Genomic DNA, 18,206 nt, shown 5'->3' with positions numbered 1-18,206 from the left:
GCATGATGAATTAATTTATGCGAAGAATTTAGGCAGGGTAAAAATATCTGATTCTTCCAGTCTTTACAACTGCAGAAAGGACCACATGATTGCTTGTCTAATTAAAAGGCAGATGTACTAATTAACCAAGGTGTGAGAAGAATGAGAAACCTGAAGTAATAGTTGTCCCCACGCACAGCACTTGCAATCCTGTTTAGTTTCTGTAAGTCTTAAAAATACAAATTCTCCCTTTGAGAGGCTCAGTCTCACATGTGCATTTTAAAAACTTTCATGAACTTTCTAATAAATATATACACCTGTGACACTTATATGAAGCATACCAACAAATAATAAAGTGGAAAAGAACTCTACTGCCCCAATTTTATGCTGGTTTTTTAGACAATTAACCTGTAATTACTCTTAAACTAAATAAAAGCAAAACAAAGAACAACCAAAAAACCCACACAATCTTCTATAGCTGAACACAGGAGAAAGGGAAACTTTTTTTACCGAAGTATTACTTTTGGTTTAGAAGCTGTCATATATGAAGTTTTTACACCTCATGGTGTGTGAAAAGGCACAATGATTTTATCCTACCCAGGTTCTGCAGACAGCTGAAGAACTTGAAGGTTGCTAAGCTTTCTCAAAGCAAGAACAGCATTTGCTATTCGTTTTTATTCCCCCCCTCCTAGTTCCACTGTCACTATTCAGACCATTACGGACAGAAATGAAAATCAAAACTACCAAATCCACTCCTTGTTCATGCTCACAGAAAGAAAGCACGCCACAGAGGTGTGAGAAAGAACCCCCTATAAACTCACTAAGCAAAGCAGCAGAGACTCCTTACCACTCTTATGACAACTCCACCAAGACGGTCAAAGGACACAAAGCAAACATTTCCCCTATAAGCTACCAGTGTGCAGCAGACAGCAACAGGGTACACCCAGATTGAGAGTAAGAACCATCAACAGCTGATGCTTTTCAACTGCCCATCATTCCTTAACGTGTAAACATTTTTTTCTAACTTTCCATGCTCCAGCACACCAGCATTCAGGACTGCTCATTTGCTTTCAGACTGTTTGTTCCCACACCATAAGTACTTAGCTGGAAGAGATTTCTTGGGTAATCAAAACCATTCAGGGTTGCTAATCTAAGAAAGTTATATGATCTTGTTCATAAAGTACTTGAGTTAGAAGCCCCTCTACTCCATTCTCTTCTTTCCTACTAGACTTCACCACAAGACTAGAAACCTCCTAACATTGTTCCTAAGTTATGACTAGTTTTAGCCACTTCTTGTTTACTAGGCTTTGTATTAAATGGCTTTTCTCAGAATCCTTTATTTCCTTCAGTATAAAAGTATAGACAGCTAGCATGTAGCAGATTGAAAGGCCAACACAGTATACGATTACTCACACCATGTATAATCATGCGCATGGAATTCCTTACCACAAGACACAAACTTCTAGTATCCATAGCACGGGTTTAATGGAGACAGAATGGAGGGTTACCACATAAAACACTTAAACTCATAGAATTCCTGAGTGACAAATAGCTCCAATTTGGAAAACAACTTGGGGAAAATATCACACTGCCTGCCTCATTCTTGTACTCTTCCATTGCGACAGAATTACACTCCGGATACATCCACAAAATATTTATTCCATCCAGGGTCTCAGAACACTTTACAATAAGGAACCAGCCACAACAGGACTGCCACAGGAAACCTGTCTAAAAAGTCTTACTAATGTCTTAAGGTCTACAGTAAGCAAGCAATCTAACAGGTGAAATTCCTAAATAAGTTTAACTGTATTGTTAGCTTTTACAGAGGAAGGCAAAATTGGCAGTCCCGAAGACCTGCAAAAGATACTTTATCCAGGTGTTCAAAAACCACCCACCTCCCCCAAGCCCTCAAGGTGGGTGGAGGGAGGTGCAAATCACACAACTAGAAGCAATCTCAAAAAATGCTTAAATCTTGTCCTATGTGTAAGTACCATATTCTTGTAATCTTTAAACTCATAGAAAGCTGTTTATGCTCATTGCCTGGAACTTCTCTGCTTCGGTTAATTTGAAACTTTTTCAGTCTTCTGCCTCTTACATCAAACTGAAGTTATCCCATTCAGATCTTTAATAACTTCTTCCCATACCTGTGGATCACCTTTTAACCCCCATTCTCCTTGAATTACTACTCCTCTCCAGTAACCAGCTACATGTCATCTTCTGCTCATTTGTATGACTATCTTCTGCTTCTTTTCTCTCTCTACTTGCACATTCAACCACATAATCACATAATTTTTGGGGGGGGAAAAAAAAAATCCTAATCCATAGCACAGTTACCTAAGGGTCCCACAAGGTTATGTTCTCTTCTGGCTCCACACATTCTCTCCGAAATCTCACCAGTAAATGTAACTTGTGCTTTTATGCTGACACACTAATGCCACACTTCCCATTCAAAACTGTCTCCCTTCCACCAAAACCAAGTCTCAGCATCTAACATAATCTCTCAGATTTCTAGTAGTCAGCTCAAGATCTAATTTCTTACCTCCTCCTATCCAAAAGCTCTCCCTTAATTAGCAGTTTTGCTACTATCCGTCCCACAGCCATTCAGATCCCAAACCCAAACAAGCTTTAAACTAATTCTTCCCTGCATCTTTCTCATCCACTGTTTGGATAAGCCTTGTTGAATTGTTCTGCAAAGTAACTGAAAATCTCAGGTAGACTTTTATCATCTAGCATTTTTATTATTTCAACATCCTTCTCTGAACTAGACCAAAATCCACACAGACATCCTTGTCACATCTATAGAGAATGCTTCTCCAAAAAATATTTAACTTGCCAGTTGAATCCTGCCACTGGGGAACGAGGAAGATACACGTTTCAGACATCTACTGCTCTGCATTATGGGCATAAGCATGGTTTTGCTTTCAAAAATTTACATTCTAACCGTGCTGTGTCACCAGCTGCATCGAGATGCCAACTTCGACTGCTAACTGATGAGCAGTTGTAGGCTCCACCACTTACTGGCTAGGCTTTCAAGGAAGCACCTTTATACCTTTTCCTACATTAGGACAAACTTTTTATCCACTCTGCTTTATCACGACATGTACAAAGAAACTTGCCATTAGCTACATCACCTATGCACCAAAATCACTTACACTGATCAGTGTGGTCTTATTTCTTTGTACTCCATCAGTTTCTTCACACTGTATTTCTAACTACAGCCAATTCAAACAGATATATTTGTTTGATCCCACACACAAACAACATTACTAATAAACAAAAAACATAGACAACTCTCAAGTAACAGAGCAGTTGCTAGTAAAAAATGTGGGCATCTTCTCCTTGCTACTCTCTTCCTTCATCCAATTTCCTGCATTTTAAACAGCTCTAAACAAGTAGCAGAAAGTTGTTGTAGTACTTGGGACTGCTTCAGAGTATGATCGAAGATAAACGAGGAGGTTGGTTCTTCATTACAAATTTAATTTCAGTTATTTTAAGTCAGTTTAAGAACTGTCATTGCATTCCCAGACAAAAATAAACAAAGACTCCCTGGTATCTGACAAGATTTCTCACCTCCTGAAGTGGTTCTGTGGTTGGAGACTGAAAATATTATTGTGATATTAAAAAAAGATTTTTTTCAGAAGTAGATATTAACCTAAAGCATTTAAGGCTGGGGTGGGCGGAAGCTTGTTGCAACACTGCAATTTTTAAGAGCATCTTTCCTCTCCCATGAGGAAATCCCTGAAAAAATCCCCCTCCCATGAAAATCCTGAACTACCATAATGGGAACAGAAGCAAGTGGTTCAGTTAATGGGCACAAGTGAGACACCACAAGTCTGTTTTTAGAGCCAGAGGTTTCAAAGAAAGTTTAAGACATGCATAACTCTTCTCTGCCCATTGAGAGGACAAAGTACTACAGCAAGTAATCTCAGTGTTCACTGAAAACTGCTGTATGGTAGACTATCATCTAGCTTCTTGCAGTTAGAACTTCACTTTAAGCTGTAACTCCTGAACTGGGTTTGCTTCTGGTCTGGAATTTCCTTAGTTTTCAGCAGATGATGTGTAGGATCAATAAATACTGAAAATGGAGCAACCATGTTAAGAGTTGTCATACAAGAAATTCCCAACTTTCTCAATAACATGAGCTCTGTTTCAAATTTCAGAGAAATATAACTGCAGCGCCAAGACCAAGAACTCCAACACCTGGAGTTTGTATAAGCACCATTTCCCAGCTCTAAAGTGGATATAATGTACCAGGTCTATTAAAAAAGAAGTTCGACTTACTAATGTAACCAGATCCAAGCATCATGTAAAACTGAAGTAAAAAGTCAGCTGTCTCCTTGAGTCAAAGCTGAACCATTAATTTGCAGTGTCTGCTGACTAGACCCAAGCATAATTTTTTTATTTAGAATAACAATTTCAACCAAAAATGGGGTCTCTCCTAGCAGAACTGGAGCTGACTTCCCTCTTGATATACAGCACATGAAGCTGAATCCTGTCAACCTAAGCTTCCAGCCAGCAATCCCAGACATGTAGCTCACGCCTCCCTGCATCTGCAGGCATCTGTCTGTTCCTTTATGTAAGTACATCTACAGACTTAATTATTCCAGACTGCAGATTAAAGGGACTTGCATCTTCCCTCCACCACTAGTCTGTCTCCTACTCTTTTATTGGTACCATTATTTTTTTTTAATTTTGTTTTTTTATACCACAGCATAAGACTATAGATTTTCCTTAAGCTCTACTGTTAGTGTTGCACATTTAGGAAGCTGGAAACAAGTTGCAGGTCTAGACTGGTAAGGTAAATGGTGTTTAGACTGCAGTAGAGAGCTGGAGCTCTCCCCTCCTATATCAAACTTGAACCACATTTGCCACCTAAAGCCAGGGAAGAGCATTTGGATTCACAGCTGGAAAAATACTACTATCGCCCCGCAGCCAGTCACTGAGTTCTAATGCTAAGTGCTATAATTACCTCATCAAATGACAGTCAAGACATGGCAACAGACAAGCTGGCATTCTTGAACTTTATGTCTCTGGTTAAATCTTCCAGCTCCCAACAAACATGACTAATACCAGAGAATCGCATCATTCACCAAAACCCTCAAAGCTTAGAGATAAAAGCGAGAAGAAACACTAGCCTGGGAAAAGCAGTCTTGGATATGTTTTTTGAGCATACCAAGGCAATCTGTTACTGTTTCTTATGAAATCAAAGATGCATTGGTTGAAAACAACCTGTTTTACTTGGATTAGAATGGACCAGCAACATGCATAAAACCACGTCTCGAATGAGGCAAGATGGTTCCGTACTGGCCCAAAATTATACCACCTTGTTCACACAAATTCAATTGCCTCTTTTTCCTAACTTGTAATCAGATTCGCCTATTCAGAAATAACTTACACTTGGTGAAACACACACATTTGACCATAAAAAATCAATTCTTGCCTACAAGTTTGATGTCATATATTTCATAATTATAAACTATATAAAATGATTCCTTCAAAAGCAAAAGAGCTCACACTTGAGAAAAGCCTTACCAGACCTCTGATAAAAGGATTGATGGGGAGGTAAAAAAGCGGAGAGGGGAAGGAGCACAAGAGGAATACTGCAAATGGGGAGAAAAGAGTAAGACTAGAAATATACTATATGGACTAGAGGATGAGAGAACACACAGGACAGACAGAAAAGGAAATGCACAGAACAATGCAGGAAGCAACATACTGTGACTCTTTGTAAGAAAGAAACAAAAATGACTTGTGGAACAGCCCCATCACAGGGGCTGCGGCTACAGTAGCCAGACAGGGTGGAACAGAAGAGATGAAGAAACCAGAGTCTCCAAATTTCACAATGTGGGTATACTACATGCCTAGCCATACCTCAGGCAGACAACAAAATCACCTTGCAGTGGTCGTAGTTCACATCAAACCCCCATTCTCTAGGTCAAAACCCAAACACTACTTTCTATCTTTAGCAGTATCTTTAACAACTAAGCAATATTAAAAAAAAAAAATCAGGTGAAAACAACTGCCTTTAAAACTGTCGTTCCCGCTGTAAGTCTTATGATCTCTTTTGTTCAGTGGGGCAGGGGGACAGAGGGATGGAAGTGGCAGAGGAAGAGGGAGGACATGTTCCCACTATTCAGTTTAGATTTTCTTCTTGCTAGCAGCTACGTTTCCACAGGCAGTCATGGTCCAGTGACAGGCAATATATGACTGCTGCAAAAACCACTGGCTTCACATGGACACTGGCTGTGCTATCCATTCACTTCCTGCTTTCTCTGGGACCACAGCTCCCCTTCTAAGCGAGGAGTATGCTCTGCCTTGCAAAGCAGAGCCTAGAGAGTGGCTTGTCAGTAATTTAATGTATCACAGTTTGCAGACTGTTATTCTACAGCACATACCAAGGCCCTTCAGTGGGCAGCTCTTAACTGATAAAAAAATCCTCCTATTAACACACAATTAAATAGCCAGCAATAAGTCAACTCTTCTTCCACGATGTGCCATGAATCATTCTCATCATGGCTTGGCTTCGTGGATGAAGATTTGGGAAGGGCTTTGCAAGCGCGCTGATGGCTGAAAAGGCCAACGTGGGATAGGCAAGATCGGTTGCAAAGAGCACACCTGAAGGTCTCCTTGGGTGGTACAGTCGAGGCACGATTCTTTCTGCTCTGTCTTTTCTCCTCGAGACTGATTCTACGCGTGCTCTCAAAGGAGACATCAGCGTTATGTATGGTGTGTCTCCAGATCTCCCGATTGGAGGCCAGGGTGGACCACTGATGGTGGTCAATATGGCCAAGGCTGAGGTATTGTTTCAGGCAGTCCTTATATCTCCTCTTTGGGGCTCTTCTCTGGCAGCAGCCAGTGGCAAGTTCACCGTAGAACACAATCACTCTAACATTGTTAAAACTGATAAACACTAGTTTTTTGAGCAGTTTGCAGACAATACTTCGTGCCTCTCCTAACAGCAACCATGTTCTACCCCTAGCCAGTTCTCTCCAGTGGGCCAGATATCACTAGGGTCCCAATACGAAACACACACTACAGTGAGAGGGGAGGAAAAGAAAAAAAAAAAAAAAAGGAAAAAAACCACCCCAAGTGATTCTGCCTGGACTTCTTTAGATGCAGGAGGATGTTACTTGCTCTAAAGCATTCCCTGCTGCTAATAATTTTGACAACACCGAAAAAACACTTACTTTCCCCAATCTTGCCCTGTTTAAACCGATCAATAATTTTGTATAATACAAGAAACAGCTTCCTGCTCCCTCCTAATCATTGTAAAATGGTAGATTACTATTTATCCAAGAAAGCTGATTTGAGAAAAAATATTTCTTAGGTATCTTCATCGTTATAAAACTCTTAAAGTTTTCTATTCTGTATTATTGCTATAATGGACATCTTTGTGTTAATCCTGTAGAAAACACCCAACATACCAAAACAACTAGCATGACAGAGCACAAATACTCATCATGCCACCTCTTTGACCTCCACACAAGTATTTTTTCAGCTCCTAAATTAACTTTTGCAAACAGAGGGAGAGATACAGGAAATAGTGAGTTTACAAGTATGTGAATAGAAACTGACTCACCACAGTCCTTTGCTTGTTGGGCAGGAAGACTCTAACAATGGGCTTCTGTGGAGACTTAGGGTTATTCCGTGACATATCAGCAGGGTTTTGATAAACTGAAAGGGATGAAGGTGCTACAGAGAGGCTAGACGAGGATGATGATGCAACTGTATCTGTTGATGCTGAACTGGAGACAGAGAAATCTGTTCCATTCCCCATGGATTCCAATAACTGCTGTTCTCTCTGCTGCAGGGCATCTAGTTTGCTGGTATACTCTTCATAGGCCTGAGAAGAAAGAGCAGCTGTTTTAATTATTTTTTTAATTGACTGAATGGGTAGGTGGATAAAAGACATCGTAAGTCACAGTTGCAAAGCACCTGCACTAAATAGTCTAATTCAAAACCACTTTAAAGACAACAGCAATCTCTAACAAATGTTGTCAGCTGCATTGCTGAATTACTGTGCAACAGCTAAATTTATCATTCTCTGTTGGAATGACAGCTAAATACATCTAATGCAATAATTAAGAGAAAGCTGAAATCTGCTTCTTACTATCTCTGTCTGACAACTCTCCTAGCTCACTGTTCACCATCCTTCACCTCTGGCACTATCCTTTCAAACCAGATAGTACAAAACACCTTTATTTCACCTAGAACACGAGGAAGTTTGCCCTGTTAAAAAGTCATCTGTAAATATGGAAAAGTGATCCTTCGAAAGAATTAACATCTGTATGAGATTTCATTCTCCACCAAGTTTATGTAAAAGCTGATTACACACTGACCAAGTTTCTTAAACAAAAAAATTCAGTAACATTAAATTTGCCCAAGAAGTTTTTATTAAATGCAGCCACGTTAAACATTGTTGCCAAGCTCTCTAATACAAATATGTATAGATGTATAGACATGTGTACACAGTATATATGGTATTCTTGTTTAAAGCTTTTTTCCATCAACTTTGTAACAAGAAAATTCTGATCTGTATCTAAGTATCAGAATTATGTATTCTGCATATAAATTAGGACAGAACATCTTCAAAAATCTGAAGCAGTTAGGGAACATATGTTTCATGCTACATAAGCACGTCAGTTTTAAGGATGTTTTAGACCCTTTCAGACAACAAGAAACAACGATCTTACAGACCTAACTTCTAAGCAGCAAGGAAAAGAATTTTCTACTTAGCTCTCCTGCAAGACCAAGATCTATGCCACACTGCCTAAATTTTCAATGCCACAAAGGATATTTGTGTTAGGGAAGGATACTTTTTTAAAAAAAAATTTTTCCTCAAGTTTTCTGTGCGTAACATGTTGCTAATCACAGTTACAGGAAAATGAAATTAACCAAAAAAAGTCTGCAGGGTTTGCACATAGAAGAAAAAAACCCATTGAAGTTAAGAGAAAAAATAAGTACTATTCAATAGTGCTGCCACAAATACAATATTTTACTATAAACTTTTTTCTGCGGGTTGTATGAGCAGGTTCACCTAAGCCAGGCTGATTTTGTCAAGTAAACATTGGTTGCCCCACCCGTCCCCACTTTTATGAAGGTTTAGCATCCTCCAGGATGGACTTCTCTTCAAAATTTGTGTCACCATCTCCTCGGTGTTAACAAAGAGAACAACAATTTGACAGTGAGGACTAAGAAGGAAAAAGCATTTTAAAGAATGGCGGTGAACACTATGCTTTCAAATTCTAAATTCTATGGGTTCCAGTTTTAATAAATGGACATAAGCTGCAGGGAACTAAGAACACTTACTGTTTCTTTTAAAAACTGAAGAGATGCCTTAAGTTTCACACATAGACCCCAAACTCAGAGACATAAAACAAAAATATTTTCACTCTAGCCCAATTCTACTGTCAGAAGGAAATTGAAAAGTTACCTAATTAAAAATAACAGCATTTTTTGGCTGTATAGTAGCACAAGTGTCTCTCTCCTCTCTCCTACTTCCTTACTTTTCATGTAAATTCCAGTAAAAGCTCCATGTGTCAAGAGTTATATTCAGTAAACAAAAACTAAGAATCACAAACTGTTACCATTTCACCAATACTTTTCTAAATACTTACTTCCTTTTCTCATGAACATTGCAAAATATTATTTGAACACATGCAACATTACATTGCTTCCGGATACTTGTGGGCTTAGTTCCTTCACAAAATTACACACATCTTTCAAAACACTCAATCCTACAATGTTTACACTGGCAAGCTTAATCTGTCACTACTGCAAACTCAAAGTCAAATGATTTATCTTAAGCGAATAAACAATGAGCATGGAAAGCTGGGAGCTGCTGCTGACTTCAGGTTCTGTAACATTAAATTCTGCATGAAAAGCTCTCTATTTTTTATGGACACCAAACCTCCCAAGCATTATACTGTTAGTCAGCATCACAGCAGAAGATCCTGTAATAAGACATAATGGTGCTAGAAATGCATCAGTAGGCTTTAAATACATTTCTCTCTTTAAAAAAAAAAAATTCTTTTTATAGAGAAGGAACAACAGTACATGCAGCAGAAACAGAATAGCTCCAATAAAATCTCATTTTCACAAAGATGAAATACTTCGGCAAGACACGGGTTTCAGCTGATGACTAGCACCCATCAATCTTACACAGCTAACAGCACCAAGTCAAAACATAGAATTATTCCAGAGTTAAACCGAAGAGTATTACAATGGCAAAGCTGACCTATGGCAAGTATTTCTAGCTAAAAGAGAGGCCAAGTCTGAGGCATAATCTATCTACAACACAGACCTGCAGCAGCACAGCCATATTAGCAGACAGGTATCAACAGCTACGCAAACCTTCGAGTCAGTCAAGGCCCTCTGGGTCAACTATAAGGTTGACTTCTAACATTGTTTTTCAAAAACGAACAAAAAAATTTAAGTTTGCACAGCATCTAGCATGAAGAAGAATAAGCTGAATGTACAAACAATTAATTAAGGATTTTAAAGGCATTTCAGAAGGAAGAGTAGTTTATGAAATTGAGAATGAAATCAATTCAGTGTACATATCCCCAACAACTGCGTCATGTTCTACAAGAAAACATAAATCTGGCTTTCAGTGTGATATACAATGATGGAGGGGGAAGGTTAGAAGGTATTCCTGGAAGTCATCTAATCCAAACACTTGTTTAACACAGAGCTGATTTTACAGTTCAACCACGCTGCTCAAGGCCTTTCCAAAGCATGTTTTGGAAGTCTTGAAGGATAGAGACTCCTCAATCTCTGGGCAACCAGTTCCAGGGCTCAAAACCTACTCTCATGATGAACAATTTTCTCTTATGAAATTCACTTGAGGCTGTCATTGCCTCTTCCCCTTTTGCTGTGCAGGCCTGAAGAGAGCCTGGCCCTTCCTTGAGGTTGCAAGAGCTGCAGATTCCTCCTTAGCCTTCTCTTCTCCATGCTGACCACCGCCCTAACGCAGTCACACCAGTAGGGAGTAGATGGGTCCCTCTTCGCACTGGCTACATGCTTGCTTGCAGCCCAGCCTGCGCTGCGCTGTTGTTACCGTGAAGGTGGGTTATGGATAGCTCCGCTTGCTGCTCACCAGCACTCCCCAGTACTTCTCCTGCAGAGTCACCACCCAGCCAGCCACTGCCTGCACCCACGGGCAGCCACCTTGCCCCAGGTGCAAGATGCTGAGTTTGTGTTTGTTGTTGTAATACTTCTTGTCATGAGGCTTTCAACTCCTCCAGCTTCTCTATCTGTCTTTAGATTCTCTATAACAACATATATTATCCTCAACAACAAGCTTCTTTGCTGTATTGCTACAGGACTCCAAACTTAGCCTGAAGTTACAGTATTTCACGAAGTTAAAGAAAAACACGTATTTGAAAACCTACTAATAGAGTCAAACTGGCACATCTTGTCAATCTACACATAATTCTATGGCTAAAATAGAAAAAAAAATTTAATTATATTGCATATCAGTATATATACGTATCATATAATATAGTCTCATACATGCGAGAATACTCCTGAGGTTTCAACTAAGTAAAATGTATAAAGGGATGGTAAGCTGCCAAGTTCATTTAAAGCATTAAAGGTTGTCATGTTTATGTATATAGATGCCATAATACAACTGCATAATACATAATACAACTCAGGAGCAGCAGAGCTAAAGTTACTTCTTAAATGTTGCAACCTATTGACAAAATAAAAACTGACCTCAGAAGTCAGAATTTGCATGCTGTTATAGCAATAGGCCAACAGAGTTCTTTTGACAAGAGATTTTATCAAAATTATGCATATTTTCATATTACATATTATTTATATTAAATTTGAAATTTGCCTTCTTGGGCCATAACTGGGCTCTATATTCTAGTAATAACATCTCAGGAAATAAAAAGCAGTATGTGAAATATTTTTAAAAAATTAATCTGGGACAAAAATCAAGCAGCAAAACATGGTTTCTCCTTCTCCTTGCCTCTTACCACATCTGGTTAGAAACACAGTCGAAGCTCAAGCAGATCAACTGGTTTAACCATTCTCTCTCCCTTCCTCAATCAATTTTAGATAATATTCACACATAGCAAGACTCTTAAAAGCCTAAAGCACAATTTCCCAGTCTCTGACACTGAGATTGTGTTTCTATTTAAAAGATGTCTGACCTTTTAGGCTGTTGATCAAATACAAATCCCACTAAGTTAAATGGGAGCTGAAGATAGACAGTTACATACGTCAGGATTTCTTCATTTAGTAAGACTCCTAAATCTGTACTTAGTCTAACTTTAGACACTCCAGTTTTGGTCCAACATATTTGATCAGCATCTGTTAGGAGCCTGGTAAAAATAAATGTGAATATCCCCAGAGAACTGCCACATTTCCCATTGCCTGTACCCAGAGTCAGCATTTTCCTGGAATCCCACAAACAGCCTGAAACAACCTGAGATTAAGCACGAAGATCTGTTTCAGACTGTATCTGTCTGCTGTTGCAATAGGCATATCTCAGATCAGTAAAGAGGTAATCTTCTTTAATTAATTAATTTGACCTCCTGTGTGGATTCTTCAGAGATACAGCAATAATGAATGAAGTACTCTCCTGAAATTCAACTGCCAAACTCTCAAAAATGGCAACAGCATGGCCTCTGACAGCTGAGGAAAAGATTATGCCGGTGAAAGAAAAATAAAAAACCAACAAAAAACCCCCCACTGTAGTTGGGGACGAACATACCTCTACCCCCATGATTCTCACTTAAAATCTCTTCCAAGAGTAGGAGTAGGAAAGAGGATGATTCCTTCAAGACAGTATTAGGAAGATGACTGAGCTTTAAAACTTATTGATATCACTATCATTCTATCTATGCATTTGTGTACTGTTTTGTTTTGTGAGGAGTCTGAATAAAAAAAGCAGGCAGCTTGCTCTTGTACTGTTAACTGAAGTAACCTACAGGTCCAGGATGCAACTTCACACCACACTTCCATACTACTTACATGCAGATGGATTGAAACAGTTCAACAGATGAAGTGTTAGTAGATGATACTGTACACATAACTACGACTCAAGGACACACAACGCGGTTTGGAAGTTTAAGTAGGTAAGGCCTCCTGAACAGTCATTAAGAGTCTACAAAGGCTAACAAATCTGATTAAGTCATTTAAGCATGGTCTCTCCTTTTCAAGTTTAAGCTGACTGCTCTTGGCCAGTCTGGATCTGTACAACCTATTTCAGTTTGTAAATAACACTTGTTGCAAATGTTAACTTGAAATGCACAGATCTTTACTCTCCTTTCCTTAACTTTGGTTATCATTTTTATCAGTACTTTGTTGGAGAGACAAAAAAAAAAATCTTAACTTCAATGGCCACTCTGGAAGAACACACAACTGCATATTTTAACTGGTTTTGCTAACAGATTTTCCCAGAATCAAAATATTAGACTTCTTTGCAGTAAAGATTTCCAATATTTATAACACTTAGACAAATCTTTAAGAAAAGGGTTTTTCCACAGTGAATCACAAACTGTATTTTGGGAAACAGCACTTCAAGGACAGATAGAATGCACTAAGAAATTATGTGGGAAGACAAAATTCATTGGTGTTTTCAGCTGCTGTGATACAGAGGTTTTAAAAAAGTATGGTAAAACCTGCTGAAGAGCACCTGCAGCCTCTTTTCTAGCAGAAAACAAAAATGCCGTTAATGGTATTTCTACGTCTGAGTCAAGCAGTAACTTCAAGTATTTGACAGTGATTTCCAGGGGTACATTAGATCTGAGACACATGCTCACACACAGGGGATGGGAGAAGTTAAGAACCTAAGAAAGAATTCTAGCTACAAGCCATTTTTAGATTTTAATTCAGCCATTGCTTACTAAAGTTATTATTTCTTCCAGATGGAACAAATGGAAGTTTTTCTTGTAATCAAATTAGAGAACACTGATAAGATTCCCAAAGCTATTACTAATTACAACTGGGAAAAAATGGTGTGGCTGATTACAAATGTCCTTTTTTTCCTCTTTTGTTCATTTTGTCTCCCACCCCTGTTACCTTATACGCATACTCAGAGGCTTCTCTGCAGCTTTGGTCTCCTTCCTCAGGCCCTACTTTCCTGCCCCAAGTGGAGAGAGGCAAGCTACCTGCCACCCTGCTCTCCAGCTTCATGCTCTATTTTCCACTCCCAGGCAGCTGCAAACAAAGCACATTTTCCACTCCCAGGAATGCAGACCCTGCTCCCACTGCTCACCAGGCATCTTTTTAGGACTGTCACTGAGAAGTGATGGTTCAAGTCAGGGAGATACCCCTGAATCCGAGTACCCCCTCTGGCAGGAATAATTAAATAAATGCTGAATATATATATATATAAAAATATATGCAACACAGCACACGTCAATCACTTTCAATATTTCAAGAAATCTGTTCCTCTTTCACAGTCAGTTGATGAATCCTGAAATGATGGCTGCAACAATAGCTGTCAGTTTTAAAGTTCTTTTGATATAAAATGCATCGAACTGCCTCTACCAAAAAAAAAAAAAGCCTGCCACAAAAAAACCTGTTTGTCCTCCTACTTTCAGATGAGCACACAAACAAAAGCTGATTAGCTCATATTTTCTTGAGCAGCTGTAACTAAGGCATAAATTCATTTTTAATTTTAAATGATGTGTATGTTTCATATTCAATGCACAAATAATTTTACTACATCCTTTGAACATTCTGTTTTCAGAATTAATTTTCTTGTTCAATTCTCCAATCTCCTTTGAGTGCTTCAGCTCCCCCGGCCCCTTCTCTTCCACTTTTAATTGAAATGCAATTTAGTCATCAGGTGCAACCACAACTAGAGGCAGCTCCAGCACAGGCCAGGAGCCAGTGCAAGCGGTGCTGCAAGTTCTGTAAATGTCAGCAGTTAGGAGGACGTGTAAGAAAGAATATAAAGCCAGACAGGAGTACAAAAGAACTGAACAAATCTTATTGTATTGAAACTCTACACAACAGAAGATGGATGGATAGCTGACAAGCTTTTCACGGGTATACAAAAAGCCATGCTTTTGCAGAAAGCATTACAAGAACTAGATGTTTGTAACAGTGAAAGGCAGTATGGGTGAAAGCAAAAGTGCTCATTTGCAGGTACTTACCTAGCAATTAACTTTGGCTAATTCCAACTTTTGCTAAGAGAAGCTCACAATGCTTGCTGATAGCACTCAAAAGAGATGATCAACACCACATTATCTACAGAAGTCTTTAAGAGTCGTTCACATTTATGAAAGATGCAAAAGGAGCAGAGCAGTGGAAGGAAACAAAGGGAAAAGTGATGCAGTCCAAGTAACTGACTAGCAAAATTATCCACACAGGTTCTGGGTAAAAGCACAGTAACACTGCACTTTACAGCCAGACACGAGACTTCAGCAAAGCAATCAAAATATACAAGTCAGAAGACGATGGATAGAGTATGTTACACTACCTTCCTGTTCAAGCATTTTGGAGATAGTACACAGATCAGAGCATCAAGACCAAGACATAGCTTAGATGTGATGGGTTGGGTGGGACACAGGGGCCATGCATAGAAGTCAGTGATGGTGACAGGTATGGAAATTGAGCAACAGGCCTGATACCACACAGCAGCTCTCTACGTAGGGAGTTTACTATTTCTAGCAGATGTCAGACAAATTATCTATTGAACACATAAGCTACCCACACGTATTCTACACGCTCTCCTGTTCTTTTTACTCATATCAAAACGGCTATATTTGCTTAGTTCCACATTTCCTAGAAGGGTGTTCTTCCACACTTCATCACACTACATTCAGAGCTTTTTACGTAAAGCTTTATCCTTTTGTGTTGCAACCAGGGTTGTTCTGGCCCTTTTTCTGACAGGTGGAGAAATACAGAAAAATCAAAACATGAGCTCTAGCAGTGACAAATAGATTCAGGTAAATTGCTGCCAGGTAAACTCTTGACAACAGAAAGCAACCCCTCTCTACTCTTGATCAAGTCAAAAAGCAGCCAAAAATGTGGGACAGGTCAGAAAGGACACACTAGACAACTGCTGCTGGGTTGAAATGAACAGTCAAGGTAGGTGGTAATCCTGCTTCTGAGTGTAGCAGGTACTCTGTAATATATTTCTTCTTTTTTTCTCCTTCACACTTCAGTTCTACCACAGGAAATCTACGCACTAAAATAATGGGTTTGCACCATTTAATCATATTCACTTCAATCAGTCCATCTGAGGATGGACTAATCTAAGCTAATGACGATCCAAATAAAAAGTTCCCCTCTCGCTCCATTTTCTACATTCTTGGCTGCTCTTCCCCTTCCCTAATCTTAAGAACACTTTTGGGGCTCACTGGACTTCATCGGGAAGAAGTTCAATCTAACCCATCAAAACCAGAGTATCTTCCTTCCAGGTTAGTCACTGGAAGTGGCTGGCCACTTCTAGTACTGCAAGTACCTGAACAAAGGAAGCAGAGGAACCACACAGCAAAGAGCTGGGAAAAGCAAGGCTTTTCAATGATGGTGGGCTCTTTTCACAGGATTCGCTCTGTCTCACGGGATAATTCAACTGAAAAAGCAGAATCCCAGCACAACTCACTCCACCAGAGTAACAGCCTGCTCTGTCTTGCTAGGCTTCCCTACCATGTTGAGGAGCCAGAGTTGCAGTTTCATCTCCGTGGCACATGGAACCATCAAACTTGCAAATCTACTTCAAGCTTCACACTTCGTAGTCACCAACTACAGTTTTATATTGAAGCTAGCATACATGTCATAATATTAAATCCAGACATATGAAATGAACCAGTTTGTGTGAACACAGAGGTGGGTTTATGTACCACTGAATGGTTAAAATAGTGATTAACACCCATTCAATACTCCAATTTCACATGAGCAATAAGTAAAGCAACTATAGAGGGCCTCATTTGACTTTAACCGTTAAGGACATTTATGTCAACATTTGTATAATCAAGCTAGTGCCCTACTCTGACATATTAAGATAAAAGTCAGAAGTACCTCAAATAGTAAGATCTTTATTTTTAATTATCAGTGCCTTTAGGCAGCAATTACAATTAAAAAGACTCCAAAAGAAATCTGGTTGACCTTCAGTTATTTCAATTCTTGAGAGCACCAAGAAAAGCACAGGGTTTGGAGCAAGTGATAGCCATTCAATTCCTAATAGATGTAACTTATACAGAGTCCTTTTTTAGGCTCTCAATGGTCCAATGTTGATGCAACTTTATGATCTGGAGTGATGAAATCATACAGAAATTCATAGTTTACAAATTAAATAAACCTTAAAAATATTACTCCACCCTACAATTTTATGTATTTAAGGAGTTGCCTTCTACTAATATAATCTTTTGGATTCTACATGATTATTTTTCGAAGAGGAAAAAAGTGAAGTCAACTGCTTTGAAAACAATGTTAGTCTCATAAAACATTTTCATGTGTATATGTATGTATTTGCTATTAACAACAGAGTATGCCTTTTTCTATTACACACACACACTCCTCCCCCCTCGCTTGCACCAAAAAAAGATGCTTTACATTTCAGTTGCACCAGCATAACTATCAGACCAAGCTACTGACCTTCCCCCCTGCTGATGCATACCAGGAACCACATCCCTTTCTAACTCTGAGACAAGAGTTAAGTTTCAAATACACAAGAATATTCTCTTTTACTACAAATATTCTCCGTTTTCGCATAAGATGCTTCATATAAGATTAAGATAACACATCATTAATCTAACCACATTCATTCGAATGTAACCTTACCTCTAAATATATTGATGGTGGGTTATGCTCTCCTCCAAATCTGTCTAGCAGTGCCTCTATATGCTCCTGCGTTAGTTTAATCATCTGTTTGATATTCCACACCTAAAACAGAAAATTAAAATTTTTTATAATCAAAAGGAGCCTAGAGCAACTGTTCTAAAGCAAACAAATTACATTTTCTTGATATTTAATAACAGAAGTCCTTATTAAAAGTTATCAGTAAAAAATTAATTATCAGTAAAAAAGGGCACAAAGCTCTCCTGTTTATTCACTGTCAGTAATACACAGCTTGCTTCTGAGATACAGAGAAAAATTAAATTTGGTTTTAAAACTCAGGAACCATTGAATAAACAACTTTTAAGAACAGTTTATTTTTGACACTTATCAAAATCATATTAAATATTTTCCTTCAAGACTTTGCAAGCCAACTTCTACAGTACTACAAAGTTTAGTCAAGGAGCTCTTCTATCAAGCCTGAA

The 18,206-nt window shown here is 38.8% G+C and overlaps 1 protein-coding gene across 2 annotated transcripts in view; it reads right to left on the bottom strand.

The window, feature by feature from the left end:
• BRAF (B-Raf proto-oncogene, serine/threonine kinase) overlaps positions 1 to 17,825 on the bottom strand; it is a 60,274-nt gene extending 42,449 nt beyond the window's left edge. For both annotated transcript variants that reach the window (XM_010143809.1, XM_010143811.1), the window contains exons 1-2: positions 17,728 to 17,825; positions 7,559 to 7,822 (exon numbers count right to left, since the gene is read on the bottom strand). In XM_010143809.1, coding sequence (XP_010142111.1) covers positions 7,559 to 7,822; positions 17,728 to 17,811 — 348 coding nt within the window. In that variant the 5' untranslated portion in view covers positions 17,812 to 17,825. The remainder of the gene's footprint in view (positions 1 to 7,558; positions 7,823 to 17,727) is intronic.
• Between the last annotated feature and the right edge of the window lie 381 nt (positions 17,826 to 18,206).

This window comes from Buceros rhinoceros, unplaced genomic scaffold (genome assembly GCF_000710305.1).
Source record: "Buceros rhinoceros silvestris isolate BGI_N320 unplaced genomic scaffold, ASM71030v1 scaffold23069, whole genome shotgun sequence".
Lineage (NCBI taxonomy): Eukaryota > Metazoa > Chordata > Aves > Bucerotiformes > Bucerotidae > Buceros > Buceros rhinoceros.
The sequence above is the reverse complement of the archived record's forward strand: the minus strand, read 5'-3'. Positions and strand labels throughout refer to the sequence as shown.